Raw genomic sequence first — 25,286 nt, forward strand, 5'->3', positions numbered from 1 at the left:
CATTTGCTCCCTTGAAAATTCTATGCATTTGCCTCCTAAATATTATCTGCCTCATTCATTGTCTCCCTCCATTTCCACTGCCTTCATTTAGATTCAGATCATTTCTGTTTCATAACTGGTCTTTCTGGCCTTACCCTTTTCTTGTCATTTTCTTGTCTTCTCAGGCAAAATTCTTTATCGTACACTTCTCTTGTATGGAATATTTAATTGTGCTGAATAATTTAGTGGACAGTAAATGCTATTTTTATTGTTAATTTACTAGAAGAGACTTTGAGGGACTTCTTCTGACCCATGGATTAAAGTTCGTACTTATTAATGTTACACCTAAGACCCTTCACTGACCATACCTACCCTTGGCCCATCGTATGCAGCTAGATCCCAGAGAACACACTGCCTCCTTATAGTGACACACTTTGCCTGTTCATTGTTAATGCCCCTCTCTGATTTTTGGGTCATACTCAGCTCTTTCCTTGGAAACTTTCCCAGTTCCCAATGTATTCTTGTGACACAGTATAGAACAGTATTTACATTTATCCTGTATACCTTCCTTACTTAGACATTTCAGACTTCTTTAAATAGCAATGAAAGGCATTTAATTACTTTTACTTGAAGGATGACCTGAATTAAAGCCACGTTAATTAATTTACCTAGAGTGACACATGTTGGGCAGTTGGGGTATAGGCTGATTTCTAACCTAAGCTTTTCCTTGTCTGTCATGTTCTTTTTCCTTACTCATCTCTTTGAGGAATTTTTATATTTCTTTATTTTCTGAACGTGTATTTTTCTCTTCTGACCAAGAATTCATGCCTAAGTATCAGAGCCCAGCTCAATAAATAAGTAGAAGAATTTATTTCTGACATGGGATTTCACAGCATATAGTGGTTCTGATGTAGTATCAGAAAGTAATGCTGTTCCATAGTTTTATAATGTTATTCCATAGTTTTATTACGTAGTTTTATTTTTCAAGAGCATTTATTAATATATCATATGAAAGCACTGCACATGAAGCCAACATTGGTAGGACTGTTTCCAACCTCAAGATCTACCGTGGGACTTTGGCTCGATCTTCATCTAATCTAAATACCACCAGGAACTTTATAAAGGCAGGGCACATAGGACTTAGTTTATAAGTAATCAAGAAAGATGGAAAGATTTGCTGAAGGATGAGTGGAATTCTGGTAAATGAAAATGTTGGCATGGGGTGTTACCAGAATTAGGATGAAGACTAGAACTTAAACATTAAGTGAGAGACTATCCTGGCTTTAGTTTCTTTATAATTCAGAACCATAATTACTTTTATTCTTGAAGTCAATCATTATTTCTTATTGAATTGTATTGTTTCTATTATGAAATTAAATGAAAGGGCCATGGGGATCGTTCAGAGGGTAAGACACTTGCCTCGCCTGCTGCCAACCCTGCGCCAGTCCCCAGAACTGTTAGATGGTCTCCCAGGCACCACCAGCGGTCAGGAGATAAGATTACAGTGATCAGGAGATCACAGAGCCTGGAATAGTCCCTGAGCTATTGTGGTATGGCTCCACCACCCCTCCCCCCCAAATAAATCAGATGCATGAAGTAAATAGTTTAGGACTGGTTGGACAATGACCAGGAGCCTTGGATTTGGTGATGGGCACAGTGGTGAGTATCGTAGACTTCAAAATCACTAGAGCCACATTACTGTACACAGGAGACCCTAACTGCAATGAATTAAATCTGAAAGTGTTTCTGTTTAGTAAGGGGGGCGAGGGGACCCTGAGGACAATGATGGTGAGATTGAAAATGGAGCATTTTGTGCCTAAAAACGCTTATTATTAACAGCTTTGTAAATCACAGTGCTTAAACAAAAAGTAAAAGAAATAAGGTTTAATGTCTTCTGACATTGATTTCCAGGCAAGAAAGGATTTGTCTCTTTGTTCATTGCGTGGGTAGGTTTACGAGATTTCTCAAAAGAGCTGGAGCTCAGACTTTGCATGTGGGAGTCTGGGGCTTGATTCTCTCCCCCATGGGTGTCCCGGCACTGAACATGTGACCCCCACCCCTAAAAAAGAGTACATTGTTGTATCGAATTTCCAGGAACTAGTAACAAGCTGGGTTTGTAGGATAGGTGTGTCCTTTAACATAAGGAAGGCCATCCTGTGCTGTGAAAAGACAAAAAGCTTTGTCTTAAAAATTACCATGCAGAGGGGTGGAGCAATAGCACAGCGGGGAGGGCATTTGCCTTGCACTCAGCTGACCCGGGTTCGATTCCCAGCATCCCATATAGTCCCCTGAGCACCGCCAGGAGTTATTCCTGAGTGCAAAGCCAGGAGTAACCCCTGTGCACCGCCAGGTGTGACCCAAAAAGAAAAAATAAATTGCCATGCGGGGCTGGAGAGATAGCACAGCAGGGAGGGCATTTGCCTTGCACGTGGCCAACCCAGGTTCGATTCCCAGCATCCCATATGATTCTCCGAGCACCACCAGGAGTAATTCCTGAGTGCATGAGCCAGGAGTAACCCCTCTGCAATGCGAGGTATGACCCAAAAAGGAAAAAAAATAAATAAAAATAAAAATTACCCTGGTGCCAAAAAACAGATAAAATTCAGAAGAGGAATGAAGAGGATGGGCCCAGGGGCTCCGGAACATTGTCGGGGAGACACCACTACCATCCCATGTTTAAAAAAGTAAATACATCGAAGGGACAATGAGTTTATGCATTATGCATAAAAATCTTTTCTTTTAAAACATTAACTATTAAAGCAGTTTTAGATGAATATTTTAGCAGACAGCTTAAAGGTTAAAAAGTTGAAAAGAAAAAAAAAGAATGAATTTCTATAATGATTAATATCTTCTGTCCCTATAGATCTGATCCAGGCTACAAATGAGACCAATGTCAATATTCCTCAGATGGCTGACACGCTCTTTGAGCGAGCGACAAACAGCAGCTGGGTGGTTGTGTTTAAAGCTCTCGTCACAACACATCATCTCATGGTGCACGGAAATGAGGTAAGCTGAATTCTTTCTTTGGTGGGGAAGGGAGAGTTGTACCACGACGGTGATGACGGCTTCAGGTCCTTTGAATTTTTGCTGATTAGGAGAAGGAGAGGTACGGTTGTAATCTTCCTCGTAGCTATTTTCGAGAAAGAGTTAAATTAGGTGAATTTGCTTAGATATTCTTAATATTTAATATTAAATATTACTATCCAAAATGTCTGTATCATGTAAGTGGGTAAGTGGAGAAAACAAGAAACGAAATTATTTTTCTCCTAAAAAATATTCCTTTGTGTTTTTCAATAAAAATCATTTTCATAAAAAATAATCATTTATAAAGAAGAATCTTGGTGGTGGAAATAACTCACATTAGCAGATTTGAAATGGTGATATATTTAAATGCTTCATGGCAAAGATGTATTGAGCTTCAGGGGTGTATCAAAAATACAAGCCAAGACTGCGTTCTATTATCAGTTATGAATTATAAGTACCCTGGATAAATAGATTCTTTTTTTTAAGAAAAAATGTTTTAGAAAATAGCAAAAAAGTTGCCTGTTTTATTGGAATGTCCAGTGAATCTTATTAAATTTTATTATTTCTATTATTTAATAAATGAAATATAATGCAATTTAATTCTAATTTAGTGAATAGTAGTTGCCCTTTCTTCTCAGAAAGTTAGCCTATTATGAAACTATAAAAAAATCACAGTGAGAACATGTAGCATCTATATGTATATGTTCATTTAGTATAAGGAATTGTTCAAAGGTGTGATTTGATAACACTTATGTTTAATTTTTAATTTTGTTTTTCAGAGATTCATTCAGTATTTGGCCTCTAGAAATACGCTATTCAATCTCAGCAATTTTTTGGACAAAAGTGGATCTCATGGTGAGATTATGTTTTATAAAAATTTGTTTTTCTGATGCAATTATTTTTGAAATGAGAGTATTAATATAGTATCACTCTAACTGTCAGCACCATTGGGTAGATAATAAAAATAAAAACGACTCTACAGTTATTTTATCATGGCCTTAAAATACTTAATTGTTAACAGCATTAGCTACAACATAAATTAATTTTATTTGTTCAGTATTTACCTTGCTGGAGCGATTAGCACAGTGGGTAGGGTGTTTGCCTTGCATACGGCCGACCAGTGTTCGGTTCCTCCGCCCCTCTCAGAGAGCCCGGAAAGCTACCTAGAGTATCTTGCCGCATGGCAAAGTCTGGCAAGCTACCCTTCAAGTATTCAGTATGCCAAAAACAGTAACAAAAGTGTCACAATTTGTTGTGAGATGTTACTGGTGCCCGCTCGAGCAAATTGATGAACAATGGGAGGACAGTGCTACAGTGCTACAGTATTTACCTTAAAAGTAACAGTGGACCTCATGGTGTTTCACGAATAAAAAAATAAATAAAAGTAACAGTGGTTGTACTAGACATACATTTGGTGAGTTTTGAAAGTACAAGAGTCAGTGTAATGAAAAATACTTTCCTGATTAAAAAGGAGTGTTCTTAGCAAATCAGTAGAATTTAATTTGAAAAATCAATTTTTTAAAAAAAGTTTTTATTAGTGAAATACCATGAGGTACAGTTGTAGACTTACAAATTTTTGTGCTTGGGTTTCAGCTATACAATGATCGAGTACCCATCCCTCCACCAGTGCCCATTTCCCACCACCACGGGTCCCAGTATCCCTCCCACCCCCCATCCCCCATCCCACCCTGCCTCTGTGGAAGGGCATTCCCTTTTGTTCTCTCTCTCCTTTGTTGTGTGAAAAATCAATCTAAAAAAATATAATTACTTGTTGATTTACATTTACTGGCTGCATACTAGGTATAAGTAAGCACATCAAGCAAGTAGGTAGTTGTCACATTACACCTATTTGTTCTGAAACAAGATGTTATATGAAGCAGTAAAAATGATTAGAAAAAATCAGAAAGAATATTCTATACAGGATGGTATCATAACTAATTGAGTAACCTTAGAATATGTCCTGCCAAAAGTTGTATTTTCCCTAAAGTAGATTTTAAATGACAGTTTCTGTATATACTCATTGACCTCATCCTAGATGTAGTTACATATGAAGAGTATTTTTAATGGTACTTACTGAGCAAAGCACAGTTTAAAGCGTTTTATTAATTAGTTTTATTTCCTCTGCCCCTTCCCCCAGGTTATGATATGTCTACCTTCATAAGGCGCTATAGTAGATATTTGAATGAAAAGGCTTTCTCTTACAGACAGATGGCATTTGATTTTGCCAGAGTGAAGAAAGGGTATGTTTTTTCTTTCTTGTATTTATTCAAGCAGAATAAGTCTCTGAAGCATGCTTGACTTTTAAACACTAAGTTTAAGTACCTACTAATTTTGAGCACAAAGTTCAGCTTACTGTCAACTTAAAAAAGAAATTCAGTGAGTAACATTATAGAAGTCAGCCTTGAGGTTTCAATATGCATTTCCCATTATCTTTGTGCAGAAACTGTGATTTATGGTCAGAATTTATACATGGCATAGCATATTTTAAAATCAGTTCTAAATGGTAAAACAAATACACCTTAAACTTTTAAATGGACTGCTTTAAAACAGTTCATTTAAAATGACAGTGGATATAGTTAGCAAACAACTGTTACTGTAATGTCTTAATTAAGGTGACCCTCTGCTATTTAGGGAGGGCTGACCTGGGGTCACTACAAGACCCTGGATTGCACCCTGGCATCCTCCACCAGGCAGTATGGACCTGATGGCTTTAGTGCTCAGATCCCCTCCCAAATTCTACAAGTGCTACTGAGAGCCAGCAGTGTTGGGGCCTTGAGTACTGGGACCACCAAGGTCATATCAAGAAGTGCCCAGAAGGCCTTGTGATACCAACTCAAAGCCAACTCAAAGCCTCTGTGTTCTCCATCCTTTCCAGACCCAGGAGATCTGTTTTTGAGAGGTAGTACTGTCCTAGAGTACACACAAATTATAACTAAACTAATTATTAATACTACCCATTGGACAAGAGAACCTATTTGAAACAAAGCACGGTCCTTTTAATTTGTGATTGAGTTTCTTCTAAATAGACACTTGGTTTGAACCTAATCAGAAGCGTTCAATCATAAGTTTATCAAATGTTTTATCTGTTCCTAAATTGGAATAGTGGTAAGATATTGATACTATGGAAGGTTAAGTATTTAATAAGATGGTTTTATTTTTCTAATAGCTAACCTAATGATAAAAAATATATGGTGGTGAAAAATACAAAGTTACTTATTTGAACTAGTTTTAAAGTTATCACTTTATCCTCTTCTCCCAAGAGATGGTCTCATTTCAAAAGCCTGTTTCTTCTTATGTGACCTTTGCCAAGCATTGCTGATGTTCCTGGCTGAACTCTGGCCTCTCAATACTATGTCTCTTGCCTTGCTGGAAGCTTCTGCAGCCCTGTAAGGGGGAATAAGTGTATTTTGTCTTTCCCCATCATTGAAGTAGGAAAGACCTTGACACTTCCCATTACGAGCCTCTTACCTCTCGGTGGTATTTTCCCCATTTACCGCACCACTTCCACTCTAGTCTCTGACCATTTCCAGATGCAGGGATTCCAGTTACCAAGGTTCTTACTAAGTCAGCACTAACTTCCAAACATTTCCTCTGCAACTGGTTGAACTTCTACTCTAACTGTGTTTGGTGAAATTGAACTTAATAATAGTATTCATTTTTCTCCATTTGGTAGTTAATAATATAACTGTGCTCCCAGTCATGTGGCTTTTGAAGATTTCTACGATGTAAGATGTGTTTTCTGTCTCTCTCTCTCTCAAACTGGTGTTCAGAAAATCTGCATGTGGTACTGCCTTCTCTGTTAGAGCTTTAGAAAACATACATTCAAAATTCCTGCTGACCTCCTTTATCGAGACTACTTTGCTTTCTTACTTTTTTGAGATGAATATATTTATAAAGAAAACATTGTTTCTCTGAGAATCAAGACATGAGGAATAATAAGAGGCACGTATAAGTAGAAGGGAAACACCGATAACTTCATCATATCTCAAGAGAGTCGCATAAGAAGATAAGGAAATGTAATGGCGGGGGGAAGGTTTGCTCTCATCAATTTAACATATGTAAGAAAGTCTCGTCTTTTTGTTCTTTAAAAAACTGTAGGGCTGATGGTGTGATGAGGACGATGGTTCCCGAAAAGCTACTAAAGAGTATGCCCATACTTCAGGGACAGATCGATGCACTGCTTGAATTTGATGTATGTATCTCATCAGAAAACATGGAAGTGTTTCATGTTCTCTTTTAATGAAGGTGGGCCATGTGTGGGAGTTTCCTTAGAAAGCAGAGTTCGAGTACTTTCATTTGAATGAATTCCATCCTGGCTTCTCAAACTGACTCCCCACATAGATTTATATAAGTAAGGGTAGGGTTTATGGGAAAAAATTGATTTGTTTCAAATAAATGTCTTTATTATTTATTATCAGTAAGTGTTGGTTTGTATACTTGTTTTGTAAACCTGTGTACTCAGGGTAGCATAACACATTTTCCGGCAAAGAGGAGTTGTGAGTGGAAAAAATTAAAGAAGCTCTGAACTTTTGTGAATCAGATGAGCTTAGGTTGCTGACATGTTAAAGATGATTTTGGTTGACCCCATGGTCTTAGCACTTTACAGGTAAGTTATTTAAGTTGTGCAACGATCATGGAACCCCCCCACTCCCCAAACTCAGAACAGGATGGTAGCTTCCTCTTGTACTCAACCTGTGATGTCACTACAACACGTACCTGCAGACGACTAAATAACTTAGCTGTTAGAAACCATTACGTAAATGAGTTACTGGTAGCATCCACTTCCAAGAATTGTATTTGTTTTATCATGGGTTCTTTTGTTTTGATAATACCAACATGTATATACCAACATCAAACCATACCCGTATCTCCACAGTGGGGGTAGATACACATGTGATAACATTATTACACTTGTGTGTATTGAACAAAATACACACGTGAATACAAGAGAAACTGGGAAATTTGAATGATAGATTGAATCCCTGTCCTGGTGGTGATATCACAGCACCAGTTTTGCAAGATGTTACCATTAGAAGAAACTGGGCAAACAGAATTTGAACTTTCTTTCCATTATTTCTTTTTATTTTATTTGTGTTTTGGGGTGAGCCTTCCCAACAGTGCTGGGGACCACAAGGACTGTTCTAGGCAGTTCTCAGAAGGCCATACAGTACTGGGGATTGTGCCTGGGGTCCGTCTATTATTTCAGATAGCTGTAGGGGGTTTTACAGTTACTTCAAATATTTTTTTAATTTAAAATCCCTTTCATGAAAATGGGTATTTTGACATGAAAAGATTAACTCACATTATCAGCCTCCCTCTATTTGGATGGTTGCCTCAAGCAAAGATTTGCTTCAGATAACATACAATGTTACTATCATGTGATTTATTCCAAGATGATCCCTAATCGTATTTTAACTTGTGAAATTTCATAAAAACTGCAAACCATCATAATGATTTCTGACATATTTACAATAAGTACTTCACTAGGGAATCTGTGGAACTGCTTTTCTAAACTTCATTTATTTTTATGTTTTCCTTGTGGTTAGTAGTTCATAAAAGAATAGGGATTAGAGTTAAAGTATGAACAAGGAGTGGGGAATAGGGACACATTATTATTGCTATTGGTGGGATTAGAATATTTAGTAGCTATTGGGTAAATGTTGTGGATTTTAATATTTAGCTTTGGGATTAATAACTAAGGTATCTATTCCCAAGCCTATGCTTCTTCTCTACAGAGACTATTTCATAAGAAAACTAAAATAGTATAATTTAGTAAGAGCAATGGAAAAAAACTTGTGTTCAAAGGTTGTATTTTATTGATACAAATCATATCATGTATATATGTTATGCAGTTGATAAGACTATTTTCATTGAATTATATTGAAGTTCGATGCAAAACCTGCAATCTGTCTTTTGATATTGCTGGGATTACCAAAGAGATTATCGGTTTTTATAGACTATGAATGCATTTCTCAGTAATTATAGAGAAATTTTAATGTTTCAAGAAAATTGTCATTTGATGTTAAGTGGTTAACAAGAACATTTTAATCTTTCCTAGGTACATCCAAATGAACTAACAAACGGTGTCATAAATGCTGCATTCATGCTTCTTTTCAAAGATCTTATCAAACTATTTGCCTGCTACAATGACGGAGTTATTAACTTACTTGGTATGTAGAACCACTTGTGTGTCTTTAAATAGTTACAGAGTGCAGTGCAAAAATTTGGACATTGCAGGCTTCATATGTGAAAAATGTGACACATCATTCAAGGTTTTCTTTGTTTTCTTGTGTCAGCCGAGATTAAGTTCAGATTTTGGTGATCAAAAATTGTGGAATGGAGACCAGAGATAGTGCAGCAGATAACGTGCTTGTTTTGCATGTGGCTGACCCAGGTTTGATCTTCGACATCCCATAATCGAAGATCCTTGACAGTCCCCTCGGCACCACCAGGATCACAGAGCCAGGAATAAGCCTTGAGCACTTCCAAGTGTATACCCAAAACATACAAAAGAACAAAATTTTAGAATGAAAGAGGCCTTGCCTGATGGATAAGTTGATTAACAATAACCATTGTACAGATGCTGACATATACCTCTGAGAACACCCTGCACCCATGCAGGAAGAAATCTCTGCTTCCTTGCCAAGTATAACACTGAGAGGGGCCATTCTATCTCCTCAGTTTATAAACCCAGGCATTCTAGCTGTTGTGAATGATGCACCACATATTGAAGAATGTTTCTTAACATATTCTGGAATTCCAAAATGCTTATGCTCTATTCTTAGACCAGGTCTAAGATGGAATCTTTTGTATGCCATTTCACTGTTCTGTAAGGCCAGCGATTTCTGGAACAATGGCAAGACTGTTATGGTCATACTGTTGAATTCTAAGGGGTTAATATATCATCCCACTTTTGATATAGTGAAAGTAGTATTGTGTGAGGTAACTTTATAGTGGTACAAGCAGAGTGATGTGGACATGAACGATAGATTTAAATCCAGGGTAAAGAGTATGTAATGGTATGGAGAGGTCACTGCTCTTGTCTGTGATATAAAAAAATTAAGCCTTAACCTGTTGCGTGGTGGATAGTTGGTCTCCCTGGAGTTTTGTGCCATGGTGGAAGCTCGCTGTTGATCTCCGGTATTTTCAGACTGAGAACTTAGCAGTGATGGAGGATATCTCAGTCCATGCTCAGAACCCTGTTCATAAATGCTATTCCTGATACAGGCATTCGCGGCCACATGACATCTTATTATGACTTCTTATTATCTCATTCCTTCTTTGGACAAACTGGCAGGCTACCGAATGTAGCCTGCCCACACGGCAGAGTCTGGCAAACTCCCCGTGGCGTACCCAATATGCCAAACACCAGTAACAATGATGGGTCTCATTCTCCTAAAGAGCCTTGAATATAATCTCAGGGCTAGGATGAAAGAGACGTTACTGGGGCCTGCTCGAGGCAATCGACAAATAACAGGATGGTCGTGATTCGTGATTCGTGAAGCAGGCTGCAGTTTGTGACAAAGTAAACAAACCTATGGAATCCTAACTCCTCCTTGATTATTTTTAAATCTTTTTAATTGAATCCCAGTGAGATATACAGTTACAAGGTTGTTCACGATTGGGTTTCAGTTATACAATGTTCCACCACCCATCTCTTCACCAGTGCTCATTCCCCACCACCAGTGTTCCCAGTTTCCCTCTCCCACCACCCTGCCTGCCTGTGTGGCAAACAATTTCATTCTCTCTCTATCTCTCTCTTTCTCTCTCTTTCTCCTTTTGGGCATTGATATTGGTAGGATCATATTGGTTGCAATACAGATACTGAAAGGTTATCATGTATATCCATTCATCTACTTTCAAGCTCAGTTCTTGTCCAGGGGGATAATTTCTAACTAGTATTGTCAGACTGGTCCCTTCTCTGCTCTAACTTCCCTTTGTCTCCTGCACACTTGTGGCAAGCTTCCAACCATTGATTAGTCCTCCTGGTCCCTGTTTTTCCTGACCTTGAATATTAGTCTCATACTACCTTTAATCTTCCACAAATAAGTGCAGTCATTCTATGTCTATCCCTCTCCTTTCGACTCATTTCACTCAGAATTATATTCTTTATGTCCATCCATTTATAAGCAAATGCCATGACTTCATTTTTCCCAACCGCTGCATAGTATTCCACTGTGTAGATACACCATAGCTTCTTTATCTAGTTGTCTGTTTGGGGGCACTTGGATTCTTTCCAGTTTTAGCTCCTTTATTATTGAGAGTCTTTTTGTGTTTTAGTCCTTTGACTTCTATTTGCATGGAATGAAAAGAGTCTCACAATTTTTTATCTATTGGGATCATCAGTTTATGATTTTTTCCCCTTCAGGTCATTTTGTCACCAATCTTTCATATTTTTTTCTAAGTGCTTGATCATTCATACCCACAGTGTGTCACTGTTCATATTTTGGTGGCATTCCATATGTCTACCATATTCGCTCAACATACAGTGAAAAATCAGACAGGTATTCTGCATGAAGATTATGCTACAGAAAAAGCTTACTCTACAGTACAAGATTTCTTTCCGCTGTTCAAGCCATCTCAAAATTATTAGCACACTATTTTCAGTGATTCCTGCATGAGAAAACATCTTAAATTTTTTTTCCTTTTAATTCAGCAAGCCATAGGGAACTTACCAGAGCTACCAGTGTGATTTGAGGGAGAAATGGCAGTGCAAAATCGTAGGGGTGATGGGATGATGAACCATCTCTCTTCATGAAGCCTCCAGGAGGTTTCAAGGTCGGCTTGAGGCTGACCTCATGTACTTCATCCATTTGGTGATGCAGTGACTTTGCATTCCTTCAACTTTATGATTTGATGTATTAGATAATATTTGAGGTCTTGTGCTCTCTTGATATTTGTGGTCAGAATCTCAGTTTCTTCATGTACGCCAAGAGCGAGTTTTCCAAGGGAGATTACTGTCTTGTCTGAAGGATACAGTGCTCTGTTTCAAGACACTCACAGCCTCTATTGCAGTTCCTTACTCAAGTGTGTCTGGAACATTCTGGAGTTGAATATGCTCTGTATTTGGAGCTTTATGTCCTCTAGTTCTGGTGGAACAAAAACTCAAATGGAGTAGTTGCAGTACCTTCCCTTTATCTGAACCCCCTTTATATCTAACACTATATTAGATATCCAATTTAAAACAGCATACACAAGTATTGCCTATCACTTGATCACTTGACTTCCCGTTAATCGTCGATTTGCTCGAGCGGGCCCCAGTAATGTCTCCATTTGTCCCTGTTGTGTGCTAGTGTCGCGTGCTAGTCTCGAAAAGCCTGGCAAGCTACCGAGAGTATTCCGCCCGCACGGCAGAGCCTCGCAAGCTATCCGTTGTGTATTCGATATGCCAAAACCAGTTATTACAATGGGTCTCATTGCATATGTTACCTCCAATACAAATAAGTAAAGATCTCAGTAAACTTGGGCTTGCATTTTCGCTGGTATAAGATAAAATGATTTACCTTTCATATGGAGGAGTGAAAGACATCACTGTATACCATCAAAACTTTACCGAAGTACCACATTTCTTAATTTTCAGTTTAATCTCTTCCCTTTGATATACCTGAGACTTATCAGTGTAGCTAAGCATACCTGAAATTCTGCCTTGGTAGGTTCTAATAGTCTGGTTCAGTCACAGTGACATTCCATGAATTTGAGACCACCACGGAGACTGATATTCTTGAAATAAAACAGTGAAGATTCAATGGCATCCCTGGCGGATAAAAGCAAACTACTTCTCATACTCTGTTTATGGGGATAAAATGAGAATTTGCTAATTGGTGGCTTCCTATCAGGTATCAGGAGTTACACTGAGTTTATACTTCTAAAGGGACCACGTCGCTGTAAGTAGGAGTGACCACTTGATTCAGTTTATATCTTCACTGCTACAGTCCTCTATCTTTTAAATATTTGATAACCTGTTGCTTATTTTCTCAGAGATCAGGAAACTAGCAAAGAGTTTTTGATAGTTTCAAAGTAAAATGTATTCCTACTACTTATTCGGGAAATCAGGAAAATAACTTATTTCCTGTACTCTTGTACTCAGCAGACTAATTTTATTTTATTGCCTAATCTCCCTAAAACCTCTGCATGGATTTTTTTTCAAAGATGTGAATTTTTTAAAAAAACTTTTAATTAAAATTTTTTTGAAGTTTTTAATGAATCATCATGGAGAATGGTTTCTGTACAGATCTTTAGGCTCTTTGCTCTCTCCCTGGGTCCATGGGAAGGCAGCGTCCAGAGAGTCAGTGTCCCTGTCCTCAGTGCCCAGCCATTCTGAGAAAGTCCCCATGCAGATGCCTCAAAGAACATGTTGGTGGCTGTGTTTTATGGACCTTCTTCAAGAACGATCACGATCACGATCATCCTGTTGTTCATCGATTCCCTCAAGCAGGCACCAGTAACGTCTCCTTCGTCCTAGCCCTGAGATTTTAAAAAGTGCCATATTCAAGGCTCTTTCAGGGTTAGGAGAATTCAAGAGCATTTGGAAAATTTATTAAAATTATATGGTGTAGCTCATCCTGGACTGTAACTCAGTAGGTCTGGCATGGGTCCGGGGCACTTATATATTCCCCATGACATAGTGAGTGAGAACATTGCTGCTACAGGCAGCAGCTTTGGAACTACAGTCATTCCCAGAGGCCCAGGCTAGTATTATTTTTTTAATTTTTATTAGTGAGACACCATGAGGTACAGTTGTAGACTTACAAATTTTTGTGCTTGGGTTTCAATTATACAATGATCAAATACTCATCCCTCCACCAGTGCCCATTTCCCAACACCATAGATCCTAGTATCTCTCCCGCCCCCATCCCCCCATCCCCCCCTGCCTCTGTGGCAGGGCATTCCCTTTTGTTCTCTCTCTCCTTTTGGGTGTTGTGGTTTTCAGAACAGGCATTGAGTGGCAGTCATGTTCGGTCTATAGTGTACTTTCACAGGCTAGTATTTTGATTCTGCATGCATACACCCCAGTTGATCGGTTGGCAATAAAATTACAGAGTCTAATGTCACATTCTTCTTTCTTGCTCAGAACCTTCAGAATTCATTCCAGTTATTGATATTGTTATCATTTGAAAATGAATGGAATCAAGGGGGAAAATGTAACACCCAAACAAATTTATATTCAGAGAAACCAAAATATTCCATTTTAGTATTCAGTTCAGCGCAACTTATGTTAAAATCGTTTGCCATTTGAGTTTAACCTGCGTCATATTTTATCTGGCAACCCTACTGCCTACAGAAACTTGCCAAATGTTGCCCTTTGGGCATGTACATATTTTACTTTTGGGTCAGACTGCTTATCTCCCTCATGGATGTGGAATTTCTGAGTTCTAAATCTCCTTACTGGTACTGAAGAGTTGCCAAAAAGACGTAAGGGAGAGGGACTATGGCATGAAGAGAATTTTTTCTTCATCATGAAATGAGGATCTCTAAGCAAGGCAAGACCTGTCTACTCAGACCAAAAATGGAAAGTTTCCAGCAACAGTAGCTCACTCTGGCTTAAATGGAATCAAACATTTACCTTTCCCCTTTATTTCTCAATAATAGCCGTGACTTTCACTAAAGGTACCATGGTGAGGCTGCATGTGTAACTCAGCCAAATAACTTACAGTTTCACAGCTCAAAAGATTAAACTGTGACTTTCAGGAATGAACGCTCTGTATCTACAAGCGATAAGCCAGTTCTAGGGAATTTGAGGGGTTATCACAATCTGGTGCCTAAAGCTAGGAATTTAAATTCCGTTGTTGTCATTTTCCTTTGTATACACTCCAAGAAGTGTCAGGAACAGACATCCAGCCCACACTTCTGCTGGCCTTGTTTCCATCATATAATCTGTTGCCAACCACTTGAGCTGATAAACTTGACTGGCTACTTATGTAATGAAGTTTTGGGTAATAATTTAGTTGTTCCACTTCTATACTATATAGTCTGTTGTGAAGTTTTAATCTTTTAATTATTTCTGTTGGCCATTACTACCTTCATATACGATCACAATCATGATCATCCTGTTGTTCGTCGATTGCCTCGAGCAGACCCCCAACAAAGCTCCCAGAAGAGAGCGATACAGGCCCTATTTCTAACAAGCAATACAAAATAAATTATACAGGATTTGCCTTTGGGACAGGCTTGGGTGGGAAATTTTGAAATAATGGTGTTGGAAAGTGTAATAGTTGTGGGATTGGTGTTGGAATATTGAATGTAAAAAAGAGTTGTGAACAAATTTTATTTTTTAAAAAAATTTATTAGAGAAACAGGCTGGAGTGATAGCACAGCGGTAGGGCGTTTGCCTTGCATGCAGCCAACAGGGCCGACCCGAGTTCGATTCCTCCGCCCCTCTCGGAGAGCCCGGCAAGCTACCGAGAGTATCTCGCCCGCACGGCAGAGCCTGACAAACTCCCTGTGACGTATTCGATATGCCAGACACAGTAACAACAAGGTCTCCAATGGAGACGTTACTGGGCCCGCTCGAGCAAATCGATGATCAATGGGAGGGCCTTTACCTTTATTAGAGAAACACCATGAGGTAGAGTTGTAGACTTACAAATTTTTGTGCTTGGGTTTCAGTTATACAATGATCGAGTACCCATCGCTCCACCAATGCCCATTTCCCACCACCACAGGTCCCAGTAGCCCTCCCACCCCCATCCCCCCCATCCCCCCCTGCCTCTGTGGCAGGGCATTCCCTTTTGTTCTCTCTCTCCTTTTGGGTGCTGTGGTTTGCAAAAGAGGCATTGAGTGCAGTCATGTTCGGGAGGATCCTCCGAACACCCTTTATTTGGTGTTCCCTTCTCTATCTGAGCTTCCTTTTCCCCTGGCATGTGTGGCTGGCCTCCAAGTCCTGGAGCAAAATTCCTGGTGCTAATCTCGGTCACTCCTGGGTGTTAGTCTCCCATTATGTTACTTTATGTTCCCCAGATGAATGCAATCTTTCTGTGTCTATCCCACTCTTTCTGATTCATTTCACTTAACATGATACTTTGCATGTAGTACCACTTGTATGTAAAAATCATGACTTCATCTTTTCTAACAACTGCATAGTACTCCATTGTGTAAATGTACCAAAGTTTCTTTAACCCGTCATCTGTTCTCGGGCACTCAGGTTTTTTCCAGATTCTGGCTATTGTAAACAGTGCAGCAACGAACATAGAAGTGCAGATGTCATTTCTACTATACTTTTTTGCCTCTCCGGGATATATTCCGAGGAGTGGTATTGCTGGGTCAAATGGGAGCTCAATTTCTTATTTTTTGAGAATCATCCATACTGTTTTCCAAAAGGGCTGAACCAGTCGGCATTCCTACCAGCAGTGAAGGAGGGTCCCTTTCTCGCCACATTCACGTCAACACAGGTTGCTTTTGTTCTTTTGGATGTGGGCCAGTCTCTGTGGTGTGAAATGATATCTCATTGTTGTTTTGATCTGCATCTCCCTGATGATTAATGATGTAGAGCATTTTCTCGTGTGCCTTTTTGCCTTTCTGATTTCTTCTTTGAGAAAGTTTCTGTTCGTTTCCTCGCCCCATTTTTTGATGGGGTTGGGTGATTTCTTCTTGTGTAGTTTAACCAGTACCTTGTATATCCTTGATATCAACCCCTTGTCGGATGTGTATTCGGCGAAAATCCTTTCCCATTCTGTAGACTGTCTTTGTATTTTGGTCACTGTTTCTTTTTAGGTGCAGAAGCTTCTCAGTTTAAGATATTCCCATTTGTCTATCTCTGTTTTCACTTGCTTGGCCAGTGGTGTGACATCTTTGAAGATACCATTAGCTTCAATGTCATGGAGGGTTTTGCCAACATTGTCTTCAATGTACCTTATGGATTCCGGTCTAATGTTGAGATCTTTTATCCATTTTGATCTTACTTTTCTACATGGCGCTAGGCAGAGATCTGAGCCCACTTTTTTGCATGTAGCCGCCCAGTTTTGACAGCACAATTTGTTAAAGAGGCTTTCCTTGCTCCACTTCATGTTTCTTGCCCCCTTATCAAAGATTAGATGACCATATGCTCGGGGGGAAATGTCAGTATATTCAACCCCGTTCCATTGATCTGCAGCTCTGCCTTTGTGACAACAACTTTTAAAATATGCTGATTGAATACTGAAAAAAAAATTTTAAAGCAGCCAGATAAGACAGGAGAAAAAATGCTTTCAATCAGATAGTTTCACTCATTTGTGATATATAGGAAACAAAACAAGAGTACTGATAATACCAGTGGATAACAAATCCCTGGCACCAGAGCACAAACTAAGAATACCAGGTTTCAGAGAGAATAAGTGGGGGCTGAAGGTGACACCAAGACATGGGGGTGTGTCTTTGGCAGCTTCTTGGTGCTAAGGGAAGTTAATTGTTTTCACCAAGCCCAGAAATGTGTTTAAACATTTTTTATTATAACTCTATGATTTGCCATGTTGTTCATAATAGTTTCAGCTTTAAAATGTTCCAACACCAATCTCACCGCCAGTGTGAAGTTCCCTCCACCAATGTGGACAGTTTCCTACTCCTCACCCTGGCCTACCCCCTTGCAGGTACAAACACAAACACAAAAACAAAAACAAACACAAAAACAAACCACATTTACTTCGTATTGTTTGTTAAAACACAAAGAAAAATGGAATTATTGAAACATAAAGGCCTATACATGTTAATACCATTGTAAATGCATTACCCTAATTATAATATTCATTAATTATAATATTTATAGTCCTGATACATTATTCCAAATGTAAATCGAGACGATTCAGTTTTCTTTTAATTTTTGTGCTATTGTTGAAGCTCTGACATACATTTACAGTAAAAAAAGATGGGTGAATTATGTGTGTGAAGATAATATTAAAAAATTATTAAAAACTTGTTTTAATCTAAAAAGTATCTATTATAGCACCATAAGAAAAAACAAGAGTGTATATTAAAAAGGAACCCTTATATTTATCCATTTTTCAAAAAGACTCACTGTTTTCTCAAATCTTAACATGTAAAAAATAACCTAAGTTTGCTTTCTTGGATCTTTTTTGCTTCCCTTGAGTACTCCACAGGGGAGGTCCATGTCAAAAGTAAAATTACCAAAGACTGTCAACAGAAGTTAATGAGTAGCTGTCCTCAATAATTAGTTCTTTGTGTAATTATATATTATTAAAGCTTTCTTCAGAAAACTGAAAATACTTTTTTAGGTAGTGAAATTATATGATGAATGAAATCAAGATCTTTTAAGTATCAGAGAATATAAAAATAGCATGTGTTTAACAATGTGCAAATATGAGATAATGAGGCAAGTGAACCAGTTTTTATGTCCGAAACTTGCTAGGGAGCTTTCGTAGACATTGGTCTGATATGGTTCCACCTGTGTTGCCAATGATTGGCTGAATTTTTAACTGACTGATGACATCACTAATAAAGTGCTGGCTTACTCCTCCCCCCCCAAGTGTGGTAACAGTGGTAAAATATTGGAACATTGTACCCCTAAAACTCAACCATGAATAACTTTGAAATTAATGGTGATTCACCAAAAAGTAAATAAAAATTTTAGTAAGTGTGGCAAGGAACTGGAGAGATAATACAGTGGGTAGGACATTGGTGTTTCCTTCTCTATCTGAGCTGCCTTTTCCTCCAGCATTTGAGGCCAGCTTCCAAGCCATGAAGTATCTTATTTTTGCACTAAACTGCATTTTAGGGCCTGGAGCTATAGCATAGTGGGTAGGGCATTTGCCTTGCATGCGGCCGCCCCGGGTTGATTCCCAACATCCCATATGGTCCCCTGAGCACTGCCAGGAGTAATTCCTGAGGTTATGAACCAGGAGTAACCCCTGTGCATGCCAGGTGTGACCCCAAAAAGCAAAAAAAAAACCCTAAAAAAAACTACACTCTAACTAAAAGATACATTATTATTTAAAAGACTGTAAGTAATAAAGCAAGTATCAATTAATGCAGAGTACAGTTTAAATAGGGCTGGAGCTATAGCACAGCAGTAGGGCGTTTGCCTTGCATGTGGCTGACATTGCCAACCCGAGTACGATTCCTCCTCCCCTCTCAGAGAGCCCAGCAAGCTACCGAGAGTATCTCGCCCACATGGCAAAGTCTGGCAAGCTCCCCGTGACGTATTCGATATGCCAAACACAGTAACAAGTCTCACAATGGAGACCTTACTGGGCCCGCTCGAGCAAATCGATGTACAACAGGAGGATAGTGCTAGTGCTAGTTGATAGTGTATATATTGTATTTCCATTAATTCAGTTTTTTTGTGTGAATTACCTTAGAACATAACCTTGTTTTAAACTATTTGCTCTTTCTTGTTTATGTGCTTTAATGCCATATGGAAAATTAAGTGTTAAGTAATAGTAGACACAGAAGAAAATGAAATATAATTTTTTTTCAAAACACTTATCTGTATCTTCTAGAAAAGTTTTTTGAAATGAAGAAAGGACAGTGTAAAGATGCCCTGGAAATTTACAAACGATTTCTAACTAGGATGACACGAGTTTCTGAATTTCTCAAAGTTGCAGAGGTAAGTAAAAAAAGCTTTCCTGAAAATATTACTTCTCAAATAGCTGGAGTAGACAATGCAGTTTATAATCTAACAAATCATGTTACCACGTGGTAACAGTGTATGAGGGTTGGAAACTATATTAGAATCATTTCATCTAACTTTTCACTCAGGGGCCGTAGCGATAGCACAGTGGGTAGGGCGTTTGCCTTGCATGCGGCCGACCCGGGTTCAATTCCTAGCACCCCATCCATAGGGTCCCCTGAGTACCACCAGGAGTGATTCCTGAGTGCAGAGCCAGAAGTCAGTCCTGAGCATCACCGGATGTGACCCAAAAAAGCAAAAAAAAAAAAAAACCTTTTCACTCAGATGGTCAGCCAGTTGCCCGTTCTATCATCAAAATTCATCATCAGTGACTTCATTTACTGTTTTGTAGGTAATCATTTTACCCTCTGTCTAACTTTGATTGTATGGAAGTGCTTCCTTCCTCGAACTCTAGAACAGTAGAAAAGTCTTCACATTATTCCAAGTGTAAAAATGGCAAATAATAAAATAGAATTTTAAGTTTATAGTCTCTAAAGGGCATTTCTTTTCTCATCAAAAAGACCAAATAGCCAAATGCTGTTCCCGAGGTCATGTCTAAGTTGTGTTTACTCTTACAAGAACCAATTATTGATTTACACTTATATTAAGAATTATGATATTGTTATCATAGCTTTTTAGAGAATGGGATTCTACCTTTCATATCCACTTATTACTGCAGACTACAGTGCTGCATGAGAAGAGTTTTTCAGCTCATCATCAAAGCATACAGTGCCATGGATGTGGAACTTCCTTGTCACCTGATTCTATTTTTGCGATTTCAAGAAGATAGCACAAGAACATTTATACAAAAAAAGCATTGAAATTTCTCTAGTCCTTGCATTTCAAATTTCAGTTGTGCCTAAGAGTAATTATTGTCACATTTAAATTCAGAGACCAAAATATTAGGATAAAATACTATCCTCTTATGCTTTGGCCCATAACTTACAATTAGAAAAACATGTTCTCATATAGTATGGGAATCAGAAATGAAGACTAGTGTGTATCAGAAATAGATTCACAGTAAACCATGCTCATATGTATTTCCGTGTGGGGTTCTTGATGTTGGTGGTCTTAAAAGAAGGATAGAGGGGCTGGAGAATTACAACAGGGGCCATGATACGTGCCATACATGCAGACAACCTTCACTTAATCCCCGTTACCTAGTTGTTCCTGGAGAATCACCAGGTTCATCCTTGAGAGTCCTAAAGAACCACCAGGGTGGCTCAGATGATCCACAGTATGCGTGGGTCTTGTCCCTAGCACTGAACTGATGCCAGGCTGACTGAAAATTGCTCTAAGGTGTCCCTGGGCTTTCTGAGCAAGCTTGGAACTCCCAAAAGCATTTCTTAGGAACGAGACGATTACTTGAAGCTTTCGATTTTCCTGCTATACACAAGTACTTGGTATCTGATATCATTTTCCCATGGTTTCACCGAAATTATCAACATAATGAGCAAAATTTCCCTGACTCATTTTGTGGGAAGATCACTTCTGCCTTTGCTCCCAGAGCAAAAGATTATTGTTCCATTAGTCCTTTAGAACATGCTCCCCATTTCCCCATTTATTATTAATAATTGAGTGGGTAAATAGTGGATATGTGACGTTTCTAGTGATTTCTCTAATCAGCATAAGGCTGAACTTATGAACTCCATGAAAAGGGGGGTACTTCTATGTGAATTTCTTTTATTTTTGTAAACTTTTCTTCTATGTAAAATTTTATTCTCGGTGTATTGATAACTTTATTTTAGCATAGGCCTAATTTAGGCTGCTGAGAAGATTCATAAATAGTAGACATAAACAGACAGAAAGTCTAATTAACTGAAAAATATTTTAGCATTATGACTAACATAACTTATAGAATGGACACCAATTTACAAGGTTTATTTTTAGTAGAATAAACATTAAACCATATTGGTATTTCTCTCAGATTTGAATTATACTGTTCATCCCTTAAACACTGTATGAATACAACTGTTCAGTAGTTTGGTGATGGTGAATACAGATTTTTTTTAAACAAATGTACAAAAATTCTCTCTCTACCAAACAGTACTCATGTAGATTCATACTTAATAATTACTTTGTAGCTGGTACAGTTTGCCTGAAGAGTACGCAGACCTTCTGATATATTTTTTTTAATTCTAAGGAGAGAAGGTGGGGGCTAAATTGAGCTAGGTTATTAGGCCTAGAAATGATTCGTGATATTTTAAATTTTGGAATATTTGAACAATTCCTGTAAAGTATGCAAATTTTCCATAGGAATCACTTTTATTGCAGCAAAGTTTCCACATTTTGAATGCCTTTACAAGTTTCCTAGTGCAGATACTGAAACTTTGTAAGATGGTTAATTTAAAGCAATAGGTATTTCTGCTAAACTTGCTTCCCTTTTATAGAACCAAGTTATTCTTAGTTTGCTATTCAAGGATAAATATCAAGTGGTGGGAGTTTCATCTCCCAGAATATTTTGCAGACAGAAAATGATGAGATTTCTGTAATACAATCATACTTAGCTGAGTTCTCCAATTACATCTTGGTTCAGAAGTTCAGGGCAATAAAAATAGTTTTTTCAAGGAAGAATTCTTGAACTGTGTCTTTCACAGGATTATCTATTTAATAGAAACTCAGGGGGGCTGGAGCAATGGCACAGCGGATAGGGCGTTTGCCTTGCACACAGCCAACCCGGGTTCGATTCCCAGCATCCAAAATGGTCCCCTGAGCACCACCAGAGGTAATTCCTGAGTGCAGAGCCAGGAATAACCCCTGTGCATTAACAAGTGTGACCCAAAAAAAGAAAAAAGAAAAGAAAAGAAACGCAGTATATTTTACCAAAACAATTCCAATACTTAGGATTCATAATACTTTAATTTTAGAAGTGCTGACTTCATTTACATCAATATTATCTAAGAAGCTGTTAGATATGGAAATAAATAGAATCAAGGCATCTTAGTTTATAGTTTCCATAAATTACAATAATTTAAGCGAGTTTAGGGGCACATGACTGGCTTTCCTAAGCTAACATTCAGCCACCGACAGGTCAAGCCTGAACTTCAGCAGGATTCCAGTCTAGAATTTATCAGGAGTATGAGGGCCACACTCTTTCCATCACTCGTTGTCCACATTACATCCGTTTGCTCCCTTCTCTCCAGCTGACTACAGCTGAAGACATCCTGTATTGTGGATGGAAAAGGTTGGACAGGCTGTGCTGCTGATATGTAATAGGTAGAAACTAGGGATACTGCGAATAGCCTAATAAGATAGCACCCGACCAAAAATAATTATCACAGAATATTAGTAGTGCCAAGGCCGGGAAGCTTTGTTTTAGACATAGAATGGCAAAGGACAAAGTTAGCTCAACATTGGACACACAAGTAGATTTTTTCCAATTTTCTATTTTTCTTGCTTTTTTGTGGGAACGCAAACTTACTTTCATATACTCACTCATAAGTTCCCTGAATATAACTAGAGTGCTTCAGTTTTCACACAGAGACCTTGTTGACACACTTTTTCTGAGCCCCAATTTCATCATTTGTATAAAATAAGGTGATTGAAGTAACTTAGTTCAGTGTTTCCTTTTGAGCAATTTTCAAACCTACAAAAGTTGACAGAGCAGAGTGAACACCCCTGTACTGTCCATTATTCACTTTTATTAACATATTTCTGATTTGTGCACTTTCTAGCTCTCTTCCCTATACTTATCTCTCTCTCTACCACTTCCTTCCCTTACTTCTTCCCCTAGAAAACTTTGACCGAAAATAAATATTCAGATATATGTTTACTCTTAATTCCATTTCCACAAATGTATCTCACATAGGTTCACACAGATCGAAAATGGGTGTGCAGCATTGCTTGCAATGGCAAGCAGTTAAGAGATTGAGAACAACTTTCATGCACATCAGTAAGTTGCTTGCAAAGTAAATACAGGACAAGAAAGTTCTGCGCAGCTGTTTTACAAATGTGAAAACCGTATTATCATGAATATAGTTATAAGATGTATTTTATGAAAAATTTAAGTTCAGTATTTATAGTACATAATTATGTAGACGCGGTAGGGCATCTGCCTTGCGCGCAGCCAATCTGGCCGAGCCAGGTTCGATTCCTCTGCCCTCTCGGAGAGCCTGGCAAGCTACCCGTGATGTATTCAATATGCCAAACACAGTAACAAGAAGTCTCACAATGGAGACGTTACTGGGCCCGCTCGAGCAAAGCGATGAATTATGTAAGAATAAGGTAAAATAAACATATGTGTATTACAAGTGTCCTTAGGTTTCCTTAAAGAAATTCTAGAAGGATACATAAGAAAGTAACAAAATAGGGGCCATAGCAATTGTTTAGCTGGTAGGGCACTTGCCTTGCACCCAGACTAACCAGTTCCATCGCCAGCATCCCATATACGGGGGCCCCCAAACCCACCAGGAGTAATTCCTGAATGCAGAGCCAGGAGTAACCCCAGGGCATTACCCAATGTGACTAAAAAAATTAGAAGAACGAAACTAACAAAACAATAAGACCATCCTCTCTATGGGAAGAAGAGTGGAAATTACACCCTGAACTATTTTCAGTAAGGTAAATGAATATTCCCCGTCCACACTTACCAGGCATGATTATCAGTTTAAATTTAGTCCAAGTCTCTCTCTCTCTTTTTTTTTTTTTTAGTTTTAGCTGCTGTTACCCATGAAGGAAACCTTTCAAGTTTTCGCTTGATTTTCTTAAGCTTTTTGGGGGAGTTCTAAGAAAATTCTGTTATACCTCACTGTCCCTGTCACTGTCCTCTCGTTGTTCATCGATTTTTTTCAAGCGACCCAGTAACGTCTCCATTTTTTTTTCTTTTTTCTTTTTCTCTTTTTTTTTCTTTTTTTTGGGGGGGGGTCACTCCCGACCATGCACAAGGGTTACGCCTGGCTCATGCACTCAGGAATTACTCCTGGCGGTGCTCGGGGGACCATATGGGATGCTGGGAATCGAACCCGGGTCGGTCGCATGCAAGGCAAACACCCACCAGCTGTGCTATCACTCCAGCCCCACCCAAGACATTCTTGAGGGCAGTATCACTCTAATCTCCAAACCAGAAAAAGACAGAATAAGTGTATAAATATATATCTTATTTGCTAATGAAAATAAAATTACAAAAATAATCAGTAAAATCTTAACAAACTCAATCCAATACCAGGTAAGATTCTTCCTCGGCATGCAAGGGTGGTACAACATGTGTTGATCAATTAATAGCACACTATATCAGCAAAAAGAAAGACTACAAAGCGTATGATTATTTTGAGAAATGCTGAAAAATCCTTAGACAAGATCAGATACCCATTTATGTAAGTGCACTCAATAAGGAGTAAAGGTAACATGCCATGAGATAATGAAGGTTCTATATGATAAAACCTCCGCTAATATCCTCAGTGGTGAAAAGAAGTAAAAGTTTTTTCACGTAAGATCTGGAATTAGTGGGATCGGGGAGGAAGCACAGTGGTTAAAGTTCTTACCTTGCATGTGACCAACCTCAGTTCAATCCCTGGCATCACATCTAGTCCCCTGAGCACTTCCAGGAGTGATCCCTGAGCAAATAGCAGATGAAAGTCCAGACCACACCCAGGTGTGGCCTAGAATCGAAACAAAAATCTAGAATTAAAGAAGGATGTTCATTTTTATCATATATTTTTAGAAGTCCTAGAAAGACTCCAAGTAGCTT

General features: G+C 38.6%; 1 protein-coding gene across 1 annotated transcript in view; it reads left to right on the top strand.

Annotated features, from left to right (window-relative positions):
- The window catches only part of SNAP91 (synaptosome associated protein 91), a 165,130-nt gene that overhangs the window by 55,351 nt on the left and 84,493 nt on the right, over nt 1-25,286 (top strand). Inside the window, exons 2-7 of the mRNA XM_056110026.1 lie at nt 2,843-2,985; nt 3,783-3,858; nt 5,141-5,243; nt 7,102-7,195; nt 9,062-9,173; nt 19,431-19,537. Of these exons, the coding sequence (XP_055966001.1) occupies nt 2,843-2,985; nt 3,783-3,858; nt 5,141-5,243; nt 7,102-7,195; nt 9,062-9,173; nt 19,431-19,537 (635 nt within the window). The remainder of the gene's footprint in view (nt 1-2,842; nt 2,986-3,782; nt 3,859-5,140; nt 5,244-7,101; nt 7,196-9,061; nt 9,174-19,430; nt 19,538-25,286) is intronic.

The sequence above is a fragment of the Sorex fumeus genome, unplaced genomic scaffold (assembly GCF_029834395.1).
Source record: "Sorex fumeus unplaced genomic scaffold, SorFum_2.1 ptg000008l, whole genome shotgun sequence".
NCBI classification, from domain to species: domain Eukaryota; kingdom Metazoa; phylum Chordata; class Mammalia; order Eulipotyphla; family Soricidae; genus Sorex; species Sorex fumeus.